This window comes from Pristiophorus japonicus, chromosome 11, assembly GCF_044704955.1.
Source record: "Pristiophorus japonicus isolate sPriJap1 chromosome 11, sPriJap1.hap1, whole genome shotgun sequence".
Taxonomy (NCBI): Eukaryota; Metazoa; Chordata; class Chondrichthyes; family Pristiophoridae; genus Pristiophorus; species Pristiophorus japonicus.
The window spans coordinates 101,217,462-101,235,362 of record NC_091987.1 but is presented as its reverse complement, the minus strand read 5'-3'; the positions used below and the strand labels follow the sequence as shown (position 1 = coordinate 101,235,362).

Here is a 17,901-nt window from a genome sequence, read left to right as displayed (position 1 = left end):
ATTTTTCAACGATTTAGTAGGTGAATGTTTTTTTTTACATTTTTATTTAGCTCCCTGCCCCGGCCAAGGCGCTTTTTGCAGCGCCACCAGTCTCTGACTAAAGTTGCTGAAACTCACGGTTGCACTGAGAATCCTCATGCAACGACAACTTTATTGATGGACCTAAAGGCTGAAATTTAGGCCTAAAAACGGTAGCGCAGCGGAAACAGTAATTTTGGCGTAAAACTGCAGTTTTCGGCAACAACTGAAAATCTAGCCAAGTGGTTTAGTGGAGCACCAATTCTACAAAATAGCAGAATGTGCAATTGCAACCTCAGTTTTCCTGATGCTCTGAGCTTCCCTCTTTAGTTGTGGTGCTTGTAAGGAAGAAGTGTTGCAATCTGAAGAATGAGCTTCTTTGGTCAATATTTATGCACATTCTAGCCCTGGCTTTAGAATGGTAAGCCTTGGAGTAAATGGTATAAGGAGATGAAGTATGGGAGGGAAAAATGACCTCAAGTAAACATGCATTAATAAAAGTGTATTGGATAACCAAAAGCATGGTTAATGCAAGTACATTTTTAAAAGTTTTTTTTACATTGTCAGCCCATTTCTTCCTCCACCTCCAACAATTCTCTCCTCCTTAATCCTCTACAGGAACCTTTCTGACATAGATCAAGATGGAAAACTTACAGCCGAGGAATTCATTCTGGCCATGCACTTAATTGATATGGCTATGTCGGGGCAGCCATTGCCTCCTGTGTTGACTCGAGAATTGATCCCACCAACATTCAGGTTAGTAGTGCAACATAGAAACATAAAAAATAGGTGCAGGAGTAGGCCATTCGGCCCTTCGAGCCTGCACCACCATTCAATAGGATCATGGCTGATCATTCCCTCAGTACCCCTTTCCTGCTTTCTCGCCATACCCCTTGATCCCTTTAGCCGTAAGGGCCATATCTAACTCCCTCTTGAATATATCCAACAAACTGGCATCAGCAACTCTGCGGTAGAGAATTCCACAGGTTAACAACTCTGAGTGAAGAAGTTTCTCCTCACCTTGGTCCTAAATGGCCTACCCCTTATCCTTAGACTGTGTCCCTTGGTTCTCGACTTCCCCAACATCAGGAACATTCTTCCTGCATCTAACCTGTCCAGTCCCATCAAAATTTTATATGTTTCTATGAGATCCCCTCTCATCCTTCTAAACTCCAGTGAATATAGGCCCAGTCGATCCAGTCTCTCCTCATATGTCAGTCCTGCCATCCTGGGAATCAGTCTGGTGAACCTTTGTTGCACTCCTTCAATACCAAGAACGTCCTTCCTCAGATTAGGAGACCAAAACTAAACACACTTCCAGGTGAGGTCTCACCAAGGCCCTGTACAACTGCAGTAAGACTTCCCTGCTCCTATACTCAAATCCCCTAGCAATGAAGGCCAACATGCCATGCTGCCTTCACCGCCTGCTGTGTACTTGCATGCCAACCTTCAATGACTGATGTCCCATGACTCGTTGCACCTCTCCTTTTCCTAATCTGTCACCATTCAGATAATATTCTATCTTCCTGTTTTTGCCACCAAAGTGGATAATCTCATTTATCCACATTATACTGCATCTGCCATGCATTTGCCCACTCACCTAACCTGTCCAAGTCACCCTGCAGCCTCTTGGCGTCCTCCTCACAGCTAACACCGCCACCCAGCTTAGTGTCATCTGCAAACTTGGAGATATTACACTCAATTCCTTCGTCTAAATCATTAATGTATATTGTAAATAGCTGGGGTCCCAGCACTGAGCCCTGCGGCACCCCACTAGTCACTGCCTGCCATTCTGAAAAGGACCGTTTATCCCGACTCTGCTTCCTGTCTACCAACCAGTTCTCTATCCACGTCAGTACATTATCCCCAATACCATGTGCTTTAATTTTGCACACCAATCTCTTGTGTGGGACCTTGTCAAAAGCCTTTTGAAAGTCCAAATACACCACATCCACTGGTTCTCCCTAGTCTACTAGTTACATCCTCAAAAAATTCTAGAAGATTTGTCGAGCAGTATTTCCCTTTCATAATCCATGCTGACTTGGACTGATCCTGTCACTGCTTTCCAAATGTGCTGCTATTTCATCTTTAATAATTGATTCCAACATTTTCCCCACTACTGATGTCAGACTAACCGGTCTATACTTCCCCGTTTTCTCTCTCCCTCCTTTCTTAAAAAGTGGTGTTACATTAGCTACCCTCCAGTCCATAGGAACTGATCCAGAGTCGATAAACTGTTGGAAAATGATCACCAATGCATCCACTATTTCTAGGGCTACCTCTAAGTATTCTGGGATGCAGACTATAAGGCCCCGGGGATTTATTGGCTTTCAATCCCATCAATTTCCCTAACACAATTTCCCGCCTAATGAGAGATATGTTACTATTTTAGCTGACCATACAATATATCCTTTTTTTTTTTAATTGTCCAGATTCTAATCTTACAAATTCATGATCAAGGTTATGTATATCCCATGCGGAATACATTTTTTTTCAAGTCTTGACAGTACGACATAAAACTGCTTACCGGCCTTATTCAAGGCCAATGAATAGCCGGTCACCTTGAAAGCATAAGAGAGCACATGGTAACTGATTCTCTAGTTCTCCTTCCCTGTAATGAAGTGCCTGACCTTTAGTTGGTGCATTGCCATGGCATAACTGAGTTTGGAACAAAATAAATTGCAAGTGCCAGACTACATCCTAGCACTATATGCAATGTGCTGTAAACCCTGTGCATTGTGCCATCCAGTCAACCTACCCCAGTTAGCAAAGTGTTTTGTCTAAAATAATTTTGCTTTTTTGAGGAAAAAAATGAATTTTAGTGTGTTTAAATTTGTAAGAGATGATTTAATTTTGGAATATTTTTGTGTCAAATGCATACTATGAATTGAATTTAACTCCATTCTTTAAAATCATTTAGATGTTACAGTCCAACAGTTCTATTTGAATATTGCAGAAGAGCCAGGTCTGGTAGTGGAATGTCAACTGGAAGCTCATTAAGTATTGATCAAAGGGTAGCTGAAGAACCACAAGAAGATGAATCTGAAAAGAAATTGCCTGGTAAATTGTAGTATTACTTCAGTCAAGTATTTTCAGTGTGAACTACATCTTTCTTCCATTGCCACCTAGTTACAGTAGAAAATAATCACTCATGATTTCTCCTCATACCTGTTGAGAGAAATTTCTTTCCACCTTTCTGGCAGCCTGTTGGGAGATTTCGATTTCCTCCATTTGGAGTGTCTGAGTTGTAACTTCTGATTATTTGAATCTGTTCCACTTTTGAGAGCTGGTTTGAGCTATGCCAAGTGCTAGGTGCAGCAATTGATCGCAATTTTGTGGTAGGGGTAAATTTGAAGATGGAATGGGGAATGAAGTGTTGCAATGGGGAATTAATTGGAGATAGATTTTTGTTGAGAGGATAATCCTGGACTGTATCTTCCATTTTATTGTACATAATAATTGTGAGGACTGTTGGTGAGCAAGGATAAAACAGAAAGTATGAGTGAGGGGCAGTTTTTCAGTTTGAAGTTAGTAGTGGTGTCCCACATGGTTCAGTTCTGGGGCCACTTTGGTTTACTGTATATCGACGATTTGGATATAGGCCAAGAGGGAGCCGTTTGGAAATTTGCTCATATCAAAATGGGAGATTTAGTTAATTCTTTAGATGAGCAAAGAGGAAGCTGCAAAGGGATATTGATAAGATAGGGGAATGATGTAAAAAGTGGCAGATGGAATTCAGTGTCATTGTGAGATGATGCATGTTATTTAAAAAAAAAAACACAAGTATTAATTATACTTTGAATGGAAGCAGGCTCGATGTGGAAGGGCAGAAGATTTTAGGAGTACAGGTTACCAGGACATGAAAGCCAGCACCTCGGGTTGATGGTGAAAATACAAAGCTAATGGAATTCTAGGTTTCATCAAGGTATATAAAAGCCAAGAAGTAATAAGCCAATAAAATAAAGTTTTAATAAGATGTAATTTAGAGTAGAACATAAGAAATAGGAGCAGGAGTAGGCCACCTGGCCCCTCGAGCCTGCTCCACCATTCAATAAGATCATGGCTGATTTGATCATGGGCTCAGCTCCACTCCCCATAACCCTTATTGCTCAAAAATCTGTATCGCTGCCTTAAATATATTCAATGACCCAGCCTCCACCGCTCTCTGGGGCAGAGAATTCCATAGGTTTACAACCCTCTGAGAAATAAATTTCTCCTCATCTCAGTTTTAAATGGGCAGCCCCTTATTCTAAGACGATGTCCCCTAGTTTTAGTTTTCCCTGAGTGGAAATATCCTCTCTGCATCCACCTTGTCGAGCCCCCTCATTATCTTATGTTTCGATAAGATCACCTCCTCTTCTGAACTCCAGTGTGTATAGGCCCAACCTACTCAACCTATCTTCATAAGTCAACCCCCTCATCTCCAGAATCAACCTAGTAGGGTGCAGTATTGGACTACTCACTATAGGAAGGATAATGAGGTTTTAGTGCAGGTATAATGAAGATTCACTGGGATGCTGCCTGGTGTGAGGAAGTACAAATATGAAGGAAGACTTGAAAAATGGAAGCTTTTTTCATTGGAACAATGTGGAAGATGTAAAGATTATGAAAGGATGGGACAGTAGTTGAGGGATCAACAGTGAGGGACCATAGATACAAGAATAAATGTAAGGGATTTAGAACAGCGAGCAAGAGAAACACCTTTGCAGAGTTCCAAGGCTATGGAATTCAATGAGGGTTAGTGGTTGAAGTTAAAACTGCTTTGTCATTTGAGATTAGATTGGACATTTGGAGAAAAGAAAAGGGGTGAAGGGTTATGGGAACAAGGCAGGTCACTGACTTGGACTATTTTCTTACATGGCGTGTTAGTACCGACATGGACTGATGAAACAAATGCTGGAAGCACTCAGCTGGTCCTGCAGTATCTGTGGAGAGGAGACAGTAAGGTTAATGTGTCATCGATAACTTTTTGATGAAGTAAAGAGTCATCTGGTCCGGAGGTGATGCATCCAAGATTGCTGAGGTTGGAGATAGTAGTGTCTCTGGCCATAATCTTCCACTTGTCCTTGGATATGGGAGTAGTGTCAAAGGACTGCAGGATTGCAAATGTTACCCCGCTGTTCAAAAAAAGGGGAGAGGGATAAACCCGACAAAACAGGCCAGTCAGCCTACTGTTGGTGGTGGGTGAACTTTGAGACAATAACCCGAAACGCATTTGTCACTTGGAAAAATCTGGGTTAATAATGACAGCCAGCGCACACTTGTTAAAGGCTAATCGTGTTTGCCTAACTTGATTGAGTTCTTTGATAAAGTAACGGAGAGGCTGATGAAGGCAGTACATTGAGTAAACCTTGTACAGATGTGTACATTGAGTAAACCTTGCTCTGTGGTTCTGGCAATATGCTTCAAGTCAGCATGAATAGTTGAGTGTAAGGAACAGTCTTGATTTATGCAGTATAGCTAATCGGTCCATACAATAAAAGGGGAGCACTTCGGGTTTCTCTCGGTCCTGCTATCCGTCTTAGCCTCACAACTTCACCTTTATATACTGGTTGTTTACCACAAAGATGGCATTTCATGTGTAGATAGGCCATCTGACTGCTAACTGCTTTACGAGATACCTCCTGACTTGAGGTTACATTAGTTGTTTCTTTCAAAGCATCAATACTATGGACTATAGTTCGACATCATTCTACATTAATCACTCATGGTCGATGTTTGTTCTAGCCAGCACACTCTCTTGCATTCCAGTTGATTAGCAGATATCTGGAGTGCAACAGAACACCTTTATTCATGTTCTGTGTTGCATTTCTCCTTGTGCTTCCCAGACAATCTGCTGTTCATCAACATGGTTGTGGTTATCATAGTTAATTTGATTCTCAACTCTCACCTCTCCATGTCCAACATGTATGGACATTCAAAAGGCGTTTGCTAAAGTACCATATACAGGTGTAGCGTCGAGAATCCGGAACCCTCAGGGCCGAGGCTTTTCCGGACCTTTGATTGACTGTCTGACGTCATGAATCCGGAAACACCTGAGCCCAGGTTTGGATATTTCCGGATTTCTGAACATCAAAAGGCATTCGCCGAGGAGCTGTTCGGGCTGGCTGGCTCTGTCGCGGAGGAGGTGTTCGTGCGGGGCCCCGCCAAGGAGCTGTTCGGGCCGGCTCCGTTGCGGAGGAGGTGTTCAGGCGGGGCCCCGCCAAGGTCGACAGTGTTGACGGGTCCAGATTCCGGAACTCCGGATTCTCGATGCTGCACCTGTAATAGACTTGTTTGCAAAATTGGAGTAAAGGAGGCAGTGGCAGTATGGATACAAAATTGGCCAAGAGACAGAAGCAGAGGGTAATGGTGAGCGGTTGTTTTTCAATATTGTTTTACAATCGTGTTCGTAGGGGTTGGTATTCGGACCACTGAGCTTTTTGGCATGTTACTGTCCTGGACTTGAGTATACAGGGCATAATTTCAAAGTTTGCAGATGACACCAAACTTGGAAATGTAGCAAATAGTGAGGAGGGTAGTAGCAGACTGATGAAATGGGAGAGACATGGCAGATGCAATTTAATGCCAAGTGTGAAATGATGCTTTTTGGTAGGAAGAATGAGGAGTGACAGTAAAAATTAAATGGAACAATTTTAAAATGGTTGCAGGACCTGGGATTGTTCATACACAAATCTTTTAACGGTGGCAGGACAAGTTGAGAGGGCTGTTTTTTTAAAAGCATATGACATCCTTGACTTTATAAATAGAAGCATAGAGTACAAAAGCAAGGAAGTTATGCTAAACCTTTAAGTCACTGGTTAAGCCCCAGCTGGAGTATAGTGTCCAATTCTGGGCACCACACTTTAGGAAGGATGTCAAGGCCTTGGAGAGGGTGCAGAGGAGATTTATTAGAATGTTTCCAGGGATGAGGGACCTCGGTTAAGTGGAGAGACCAGGGGTGGTTCTCCTTGGAGCAGACAAGGTTAAGGGGAGGTTTAATAAAGGTGTTCAAATTCATGAAGGGATTGGATAGAGTAAATAAGGAGAAACTGTTTCCACTGGCAGAATGGTTGGTAACCAGAGGACGCAGATTTAATGTAATTTGCAAACGAACCAGAGGCGACATGCGGAAACACTTTTTTTTTGTAGTGAGGGGTTGTAATCTGGAATGCACTGCCTGAAAGGGTGGTGGAAGTAGATTCAATAATAACTTTCAAAAGGAATTGGATCAGTACCTGAAGGGAAATATTTGGAGAGATATGGGGAGTGGAACTAATTGGATAGCTCTTTCAAAGACCAGGCACGATGTGCCGAATGATTGCCTTCTGTGCTGTATCATGCTATGATTCTAACTGACGTGGACAGGTTGGGCTGGATGAGCTGTGTCTGTTTTAACTTCTCTTATTTCTATGAGTAATGTAACTTGCATATAATTTTGTTTTCAATATTTTAAGAGCATAGAATTTTTAGAACTAGAAGGGCACAACCTATTGGGTGCAACAAGCTGCCCCATATGTTAAGCTGTCTTCTGATCCATGTGCTTTGGCTTAAATTTAATCCACATGAAAATCGTGCTGCATTTCTTGGCCATTCTGCACACTAAGCCCATTTATCTTTGAAAACCACAATTTTCCTTTCCATTCATCACCTCGCTTCATAGTTAGATGTCGCCAACAAATTCAGTATTCCAAAGTGTGCTCCTTAGCATCATTTTAGTAATGTGACTAGCAGAGGACTCAAAAACCATTATGAAACTCAATTTATCACTGCTTCTCCAAGAAGAGCTGTTCTTCCCCACTTATCATTTAAATTATACTCTCTTACCTGCTTAGTTTTCAATCCAACTATGTAATTTGCTATTAAGTCTGACGCATAATCATTTTTTAAAGTGTAATTTATGCACCTCAAATGCCTTCTGAAAATTGTGGTCGTGGCAGAAAATCTTAACTTCAGGTTCTTGGAACAGAAAAACTGACTGAAATTTCAAATGACTCTGAATGTTCTGGTTGTAAACCTTGCTTTATTTTTAGATTGGTTTTCTTTTCGTGACTGGAGTAGTTCACGTGCCACCATTGACTGAATGATGACTTTATTTCCTTTGCTTCTTGTGAAGCATTTTTATATTTTTGCTTGGCAGATCCCAGTTGTGAGGCAGTTCACTTCAAGATCTGGGGGAGGGAGTGTGGGATGATATTTCCCACCTCTGTCCCACTCAGAAGTGGGCACTGATCTTTGAGGCCATCCTTTAATACTAACAAGCTGTGTGCTGGAGAAGTCTTTTTAACTGGTAGAAAATACACTGCAAAGCAATGAAAGTATAGGATTATTTTTATTAAATTTTCAGTTATGGTAATTATAGAATGGTTTGGAGTGACTTTTATTAAATGGGATATGCGGAGCGTTGAAAATGTATGGGCCAAGTAAGATCATCATGGGGCCACTGTGGTTTTAACTGGTGCAATGGTATTGGTGGTTATTTTGAGATGTTTTATTTTGCAGTTGCATGTTTTTTTGTGCTTTATTAAACTGTTTCTCAACTCAACCTTTTTGCAGTGACATTCGAGGATAAGAAGCGTGAGAATTTTGAACGGGGAAACCTTGAACTTGAAAAGCGACGGCAAGTTCTTTTGGAGCAACAACGAAAGGAGCAGGAACGACTTGCCCAATTGGAACGGGCAGAGCAGGAACGGAAAGAGCGTGAGCGACTAGAGCAAGAAAGGAAAAGACAGATGGAGTTAGAAAAACAGTTGGAGAAACAACGAGAGTTTGAGCGACAGAGGGAGGAGGAGAGAAGAAAGGAAATAGAAAGGCGAGAGGTATACTTGTTTGAACAGCAACAGTGTTGTAATTTTTTTAAATTTAAAAGTTGCATATCAGGATATAACTGCAACACAAAACTTCACAATTCTGCCTTTAAATATGTAATTATGGTTTGTTGCACATCGGGCTACATTATTATCTTGTTTACATGTCCAAAGCACACTACGATTAAGTATTTGTGCTGGAAAATTGTTTTTCTTCTTTGAAAATGCTTTGTTTTCTGAAATGTTGATTTTAAAATGCAACCCACCTAAACATTGCTATTAAAAGGAAATATTTTGCACATTGCAAGGAATTGCATGTTATAGTAATTGTTTTATTCCGCATGAAGTACAACTTGAGCTGAGGAGTCAGTAGTGGTAGATCACACAGCATGTTAAAAGCTTTGCAATGTGGGTATTGTGCTTTTAAGTACAGTCCATGTGTTTAGTGAGGTATTGGTGCAAAATAGCATATAAAATTTGCCTTGCATTACTCCCTGTGGTACTACTTTATTTTATTTTAGTCAGTTATACAGAACCCCATTGCCATATTTGAGTGTCTAAATTAAGCTTCTGAGTAGTCAGTGGAATTCAGAAGCATCTACTTTTCCTAATCATTTTGAATAGTAAATTCTAATACTAACTTGGCTCTTGGAAAAAGGCAATCATAACTAAATTACAAGAATGAGTTGTTGCCCTGTTTCCTTTTCTGATTCAATCCTCCTCCTTTTAAAAACCAGGAAGTTTTGGTTTAACTACACAATCTCTTTTCTAGATGATTTTGAACCTTGTGTAGGATAATAACATCTCATTAAAGCTGATCTACCTGTAAAGCCTAGTCTTAAAAATAAAAGTGGAAGAAATGTTTTTGGCCTTCAATAGAGAACTAATGCTGGGAGACATTATCTGAGAATCTTTACAGTGTCTTCATCAGTTATTAACGCTGTTTTGTTACCATTTTCATAATTAAAGACTTCAGATCATTTACTGTGAAATGAGACTGGATTAGTAAATAATCTCCAAGTAAAGGATCCTCTAGGAAAGAGTGATCATAGCATGGTTGAATCTCATTAGTTGGAGGATGAGAAAGTTGGGTCTCAAACCAGTGTCCTGATCTTCAAGGCGATTACAAAGTTATGACGGCAGAGTTGACTAAAGTGGACTGCGAAAATAGATTCTAGTGTAAGATGGTTGATAAGCAGTGGGAGACATTTAAGGAGATATTTCATAATTCTCAACAAAAATATATTCCAGTGAGAAGGAAAGACTTTAAGAGAAGGGAGAACCATCCGTGGCTATCGAAGGAAGTAAAGGATGGTATCAAATTTGAAAAAATGGCATACAATGTTGCCAAGATTAGTGGGAGGCCAGAGGATTGGGAAATTTTTAAAAACCAGCAAATGACAACTCATAAGAGAGAATATATGGATTATGAGAATAAACTAACAAGCAATATTAAATCAGATTGTAAGAGCTTCTACAGATATAGGAAAAAGGAAGAGAGTAGCTCAAGTAAACGTTACTCCCTTACAGGATGAGACTGGGGAATTAATAATGGGGAACAGGGAAATGGCAGACACTTTGAACAAATATTTTGTATCTGCCTTCACTGTAGAAGATACTAAAAATATCCCAATAATAAATAATCAAGGGCTATAGGAAGGAACTTAAACAATATCGGTCACAAAAGAAAAAGTACTCAGTAAAATAATTGAACTATAGGTGGACAAGTCCCCTGGATCTGATGGCCTGCATCCTAGGGTCTTAAAAGAAATGGCCGCAGAGATAGTGGATGCATTGGTTGCAATCTACAAAAATTCCCTGGATTCTGGAGCGGTGCCAGCGGATTTGAAAACCGCAAATGTAACGCCCCTATTTTTAAAAAAAGAGGAGGCAGACAAAAAGCAAGAAACTATAGACCAGTTAACCTAATATGTCTTTGGGAAAATGCTGGAGACCATTATTAAGGAAGCAGTAGCGGGACATTTAGAAAAGCATAGTCAGCATGGTTTTATGAAAGGGAAATCATAGTTGACAAATTTGCTGGAGTTATTTGAGGATGTAACGACCAGGGTGGATAAGGGGGAACCAGTGGATGTGGTGTATTTGGATTTCCAGAAGGCATTTGATAAGGTCCAACATAAAAGGTTACTGCACAAGATATGAGCTAATGGGGTTGGGATAATATATTAGCATGGATAGAGGATTGGCTAACGAACAGAAAATAGTCGGGATAAATGGATCATTTTCCGGTTGGCAAACGGTAACTAGTGGGGTGCCACAGGGATTGGTGCTGGGGCCTCAACAATTTACAAACTATATTAATGACTTGGATGAAGGGACCGAGTATAATGTAGCCAAGTTTGCTGATGATTACAAAGATGGGTGGGAAAGCAAGTTGTGAGGAGGACACATAGAATCTGCAAAGGGATATAGGCAGGCTAAGTGAATGGGCAGACATTTGGCAGATGGAGTATAATGTGGGGAAAGTGAGACGTTATCCACTTTGGCAGGAAAAATAAAAAAGTAAATTATAATTTAAATGGAGAAAAATTGCAAAGTGCTGCAGTCCAGAGGGACCTGGGGGTCCTTGTACATGAAACACAAAAAGTTAGTATGCAGGTACAGCAAGTAATCAGGAAGGCAAATGAATGTTGGTCTTTATTACAAGGCGGATAGAGTGTAAAAGCAGAGAAGTCCTGCTACAACTGTACAGGATATTGGTGAAACCACACTTACAGTATTGTGTACAGTTTTTGGTCTCTTTGTTTAAGGAGGGATATACTTGCATTGGAGGCAGTTCAGAAAAGTATCACTAGGTTGACTCCTGAGATGAAGGGGTTGACTTATGAAGAAAGATTGAGCAGGTTGGACCTATACTCATTGGAGTTTAGAAGAATGAGCTGTGATCTTATTGAAACATAAGATACTGAGGGGGCTCGATAAGGTGGATGCAGAGAGGATGTTTCCACTCGTGCGGGAATAGAAACATAGAAATTAGGTGCAGGAGCAGGCCATTCGGCCCTTCGAGCCTGCACCGCCATTCAATAAGATCATGGCTGATCATTCAACCTCAGTACCCCTTTCCTGCTTTCTCTCCATACCCCTTGATCCCTTTGGCCTTGAGAACCATATCTAACTCCCTTTTGAATAAATCTAACGAACTGGGCTCAACAACTTTCTGCGGTAGAGAATTCCACAGGTTAACCACTCAGTGAAGAAGTTTCTCCTCACCTTGGTCCTAAATGGCTTACCCCTTATTCTTGGACTGGAACTCCCCAGCAACGGGAACATTCTTCCTGCCTCTAACCTGTCCAATCACGTCAGAATTTTATGTTTCTATGAGATACCCTCTCATTCTTCTAAATTCCAGTGGATACAAGCCCAGTCGATCCAGTCTCTCCTCATATGTCAGTCCTGCCATCCCGGGAATCAGTCTAGTGAACCTTCACTGTACTCCCTCAATTGGAAGAACGTCCTTCTTCCAATTTGGAGACCAAAACTGAACACAATATTCTAGTTGTGGCCTCACCAAGTCTCTGTACAACTGCAGTAAGACCTCCCTGCTCCTATACTCAAATCCCCTCGCTATGAAGGCCAACATGCCATTTGCTGCCTTCACCGCCTGCTGTGTACCTGCATGCCAACCTTCAATGACTGATGTCCCATGACTCGTTGCACCTCTCCTTTTCCTAATCTGTCACCATTCAGATAATAATCTATCTTCCTGTTTTTGCCACCGAAGTGGATAATCTCATTTATCCACATTATACTGCATCTGCCATGCATTTGCCCACTCATCTAACCTGTCCAAGTCACCCTGCAGCCTCTTAGCATCCTCCTCACAGCTCACACTGCCACCCAGCTTAGTGTCATCTGCAAACTTGGAGATATTACATTCAATTCCTTCATCTAAATCATTGATGTATATTGTAAATAGCTAGGGTCCCAGCACTGAACCCTGCGGCACCCCACTGGTCACTGCCTGCCATTCTGAAAAGGACCCGTTTATTCTGTCTGACTGTTTCCTGTCTACCAACCAGTTCTCTATCCACGTTAGTACATTACCCCCAATGCCATGTGCTTTATTCTAGAATCTAGAACAAGGACGCATAGTTTAAGAATAAGGAGTTGCCCATTCAGAACTGAGATCTGGAGGAATTTCTTCTCTCAAAGGATCATAAATATGTGGAATTATCTGCACCAGAAAGCTGTGGAGGCAGGGTCATTGAATATATTTAAGATGGAGATAGACAGATTTTTGAGCGATAAGGGAGTGAAGGATTTTGGGGAGCGGGCAGGGAAATGGAGCTGAGCCCAAGATCAGATCAGCCATGATATTAAATGGAGGAGCAGGCTTGAGGGGCCGAAAGGCCTACTCCTGCTCCTATGACATAGAAACATAGAAAACACGTGCAGGAGTAGGCCATTCGGCCCTTCAAGCCTGCACCACCATTCAATAATATCATTGCTGATCATTCACCTTCGTACCCTTTCCTGCTTTCTCTCCATACCCCTTGATCCTTTTTAGCCGTAAGGGCCATATCTAACTCCCTCTTGAATATATCCAATGAACTGCGGTAGGGAATTCCACAGGTTAACAACTCTGAGTGAAGAAGTTTCTCCTCCTCTTGGTCCTAAATGGCTTACCCTTTATCCTTGGATTATGTCCCCGGTTCTGGACTTCACCAACATCAGGAACATTCTTCCTGCATCTAACCTGTCCAGTCCCGTCAGAATTTTATATGTTTCTATGAGATCCCCTCTCATCCTTCTAAACTCCATTGAATACAGGCCCAGTCGATCCAGTCTCTCCTCATATGTCAGTCCTGCCATCCCGGGAATCAGTCTGGTGAACCTTTGCTGCACTCCCTCAATAGCAAGAAAGTCGTTGCTCAGATTAGGAGACCAAAACTGAACACAATATTCCAGGTGAGGCCTCACCAAGGCCCTGTACAACTGCAGTAAGACTTCCCTGCTCCTATACTCAAATCCCCTGGTTATGAAGGTCAACATACCATTTGCCACCTTCACCGCCTGCTGTACCTGCATGCCAAGTTTCAATGACTGATGTACCATGACACCCAGGTCTCGTTGCTCCTCCCCTTTTCCTATTTCTTATGTTCTTATTTGTGCTACCTGGTTTAGTTTCTTTTGGCTTCATTAATATCATTATTCAATGTTTGAAAACTGCTCCAAATTAAAAATGAAACCAAGTTAATCATTCAATTAAGTCATTTTCAGTGGGACTCCAGCTTTTAAAATACTGGCTTTAGTGAGTGATGAATTGTACATCAAGATTTTTTTTACGGCCTTTCAATTTTAAAAACATTTAACTCCATAAACCTGTACTTGGAGAAATAGCATATGGTTACCCATTGTTAAATAAATCTTTGACTTTATTTATTTTCATTATTGGGGGCAAATTAGTATAATATTTTGCTTGCATTAGATAGTGACTGTGATAGAAACATAGATAGAAACATAGAAAATAGGTGCAGGAGTAGGCCATTCGGCCCTTCGAGCCTGCACCGCCATTCAATGAGTTCATGGCTGAACATGCAACTTCAGTACCCCATTCCTGCTTTCTCGCCATACCCCTTGATCCCCCTAGTAGTAAGGATTATATCTAACTCCTTTTTGAATATATTTAGTGAATTGGCCTCAACAACTTTCTGTGGTAGAGAATTCCACAGGTTCACCACTCTCTGGGTGAAGAAGTTTCTCCTCATCTCATCTAAATGGCTTACCCCTTATCCTTAGACTGTGACCCCTGGTTCTGGACTTCCCCAACATTGGGAACATTCTTCCTGCATCTAACCTGTCTAAACCCGTCAGAATTTTAAACGTTTCTATGAGGTCCCCTCTCATTCTTCTGAACTCCAGTGAATACAAGCCCAGTTGATCCAGTCTTTCTTGATATGTCAGTCCCGCCATCCCGGGAATCAGTCTGGTGAACCTTCGCTGCACTCCCTCAATAGCAAGAATGTCCTTCCTCAAGTTAGGAGACCAAAACTGTACACAATACTCCAGATATGGCCTCACCAAGGCCCTGTACAACTGTAGCAACACCTCCCTGCCCCTGTACTCAAATCCCCTCGCTATGAAGGCCAACATGCCATTTGCTTTCTTAACCGCCTGCTATACCTGCATGCCAACCTTCAATGACTGATGTACCATGACACCCAGGTCTCGTTGCACCTTCCCTTTTCCTAATCTGTCACCATTCAGATAATAGTCTGTCTCTCTGTTTTTACCACCAAAGTGGATAACCTCACATTTATCCACATTATACTTCATCTGCCATGCATTTGCCCACTCACCTAACCTATCCAAGTCACTCTGCAGCCTCATAGCATCCTCCTCGCAGCTCACACTGCCACCCAACTTAGTGTCATCCACAAATTTGGAGATACTACATTTAATCCCCTCGTCTAAATCATTAATGTACAGTGTAAACAGCTGGGGCCCCAGCACAGAACCTTGCGGTACCCCACTAGTCACTTCCTGCCATTCTGAAAAGTACCCACTTACTCCTACTCTTTGCTTCCTGTCTGACAACCAGTTCTCAATCCATGTCAGCACACTACCCCCAATCCCATGTGCTTTAACTTTGCACATTAATCTCGTGTGTGGGACCTTGTCGACAGCCTTCTGAAAGTCCAAATATACCACATCAACTGGTTCTCCCTTGTCCACTCGACTGGAAACATCCTCAAAAAAATTCCAGAAGATGATGAGATACATCAGTCAGTGCTGCCTTTAGTGCTACCTTTGTGCAAAATTTTAAAGTATGAGAATTCCATCAGTCGTTTTTTGGGATAGATTTAAGGTGTGATTTTAAAAATTTACCTCAATAGCTAGTTGGGACAGAACATAAGAACATAAGAAATAGGAGCAGGAGTAGGCCATACGGCCCCTTGAGCCTGCTCCGCCATTCAATAAGATCATGGCTGATTTGATCATGGACTCAGTTCCACTTCCCCGCCCGCTCCCCATAACCCCTTATCCCCTTATTGTTTAAGAAACTGTCTATTTCTGTCTTAAATTTATTCAATGTCCCAACTTCCACAGCGCTCTGAAGTAGCGAATACCACAGATTTACATCCCTCAGAAGAAATTTCTCCTTATCTCATGGAGTTGTCACTGGCATAGATGAGAAAAAAGAAAACATTTGGGACTGATTGTAAATAGGTCACTTCCCGTTCTGGTTACATTCAAAGTTGCATATTATATGTCCAAGCAGAAGGCCATTTTTCAAAAAACCTTATTCTCAATTGTTCGATATTGTTACTGATTTCAAGTCATAAATCAGGTGTCATGAATTATAGCTTGATTTGAGATGTTCATGACATTACAAAACATGCTGTAAAGGGAGAATAAATGTGTACATTTTGCATTTCCAACTGATACGAATTGAGCTCTGTTCAGTGAGATGATTTCAGGGTTGAAGATTTATTATTTCTCATTACATAATCTGCAATGTTCCTATTGTTTTGGCTATAGGCAGCAAAACGCGAACTTGAAAGGCAGCGGCAACTAGAGTGGGAGCGGAATCGTCGACAGGAACTCTTGAACCAACGAAACAAAGAACAAGAAGATATTGTTGCCTTGAAAGCAAGAAAAAAGACTTTAGAGTTTGAACTGGAAGCCCTTGTGAGTTCAAATGCAAACAAAGCTATCAATTAATTTGGAGTGGAGACTTGTATTGAAAGATGTGTTTTCTTCTGTTAGAATGATAAAAAGAATCAGTTGGAAGGCAAGCTTCAAGACATCCGATTTCGTCTCTCCACGCAAAGGCATGAGATTGAGCATACAAATCAGACACGGGAGCTACGAATTTCAGAAATCACGCATTTACAGCAACAGTTGCAGGTCGGTTTTATTTGACGTGCAAGTTTCTGTTATTGGTATACCTTTTCTGGGGTACAAGGTTCTTCACCTCAACTTCATGTTGATGCCCAACCATAATTTGGAAGGACAAAAATAAGATTCATTTAAGCATACTAACTTTTTTTTTCTTCCAACCTGTAGGAATTTCAACAGATGCTCAGTCGATTAATTCCTGAGAAACAGTCTCTCAATGATAAATTGAAGCAGGTCCAACAGAACAGTCTACATAGTAAGGATCGTCTTTGAAATTGTATACTTTATTGCTTTCAAAAGGTGTATTTGTATATAAAAGAATGGATTTGGTTTGTAATGGTGCATCTGAATTTGAACAAGATACAAGCACAGAAAAGATTTCATTTGCAGTATTCTTCAAACTAGGAAACCAAACTATGGGCTCAATTTTGCCCAAAGCCGTTTTTTTGGCATATTGCTCGAGTAACGCCTGTTTTGCTCAGCCAGAAATACTCAAAATATTTGTGCCACGTTTCCCCGCTGTATTTTTCAAAATTGGCGCCGTGCAATCTATCCAGTCACCTCGGGGAGGTGGAGTCTGCTGTCTGCGCTGAAAAAACAATGCTGCACCTTCTGCGCATGCGCTAAAAAAACCCACCGTTCTTGACATTATTCCTAAGGGTGCGCATGCGCAGTACAGCTCCCGGTCTGCAATTGGCCATTTTTGAAGAGCCAGTTGTGTGTGAGAGAACATTGAGTGCTGTGTGAGAACATTGGAAAATTCGCAACTGCAATACATGATGTAATGCAGTGCAAGGACCAGAAATGTCTTGCAGGATGAAGTGGAGGCACTAGTTATTGTGCTTAGGCCAGATGGCACGAGCTGGACACACCAGAGGACATATAAAAGTTCCACCCAAAGAAATGAAGAAACGCTTGGAACCAAGTTGCACAAGATTACTGTGCAATGGTGACCTGAGAACTGGAGGCCAGTGCAAAAAGAAATGGCAGGACCTTCGTCAAGTAGTTAGTGTAAGTAATATTTTCATTTATTCAATGCAATTGTAATTGTGATGTAAATGTGACCAGCTTTATATATCCCACCCAGCAGAAAGACACCCTCTTTTTAAAAAAAAGGTATATTTTCATTTTTCCAGAGGAAGGTGGCACATAACAAACGGGAAAGAACTCAAACAGGAGGAGGCCCAACAAATATGCACCCACTGGCACCCTTGGAAGCGAGGGTTGCTGCTTT

General features: G+C 41.4%; 1 protein-coding gene across 3 annotated transcripts in view; it reads left to right on the top strand.

Annotated features, from left to right (window-relative positions):
• Positions 1-17,901, top strand: part of itsn1 (intersectin 1 (SH3 domain protein)) — a 276,283-nt gene that overhangs the window by 118,087 nt on the left and 140,295 nt on the right. For all 3 annotated transcript variants that reach the window (XM_070893816.1, XM_070893815.1, XM_070893814.1), the window contains exons 10-15: positions 637-774; positions 2,939-3,078; positions 8,554-8,816; positions 16,308-16,457; positions 16,536-16,676; positions 16,836-16,923. In XM_070893816.1, the coding sequence (XP_070749917.1) occupies positions 637-774; positions 2,939-3,078; positions 8,554-8,816; positions 16,308-16,457; positions 16,536-16,676; positions 16,836-16,923 (920 nt within the window). The remainder of the gene's footprint in view (positions 1-636; positions 775-2,938; positions 3,079-8,553; positions 8,817-16,307; positions 16,458-16,535; positions 16,677-16,835; positions 16,924-17,901) is intronic.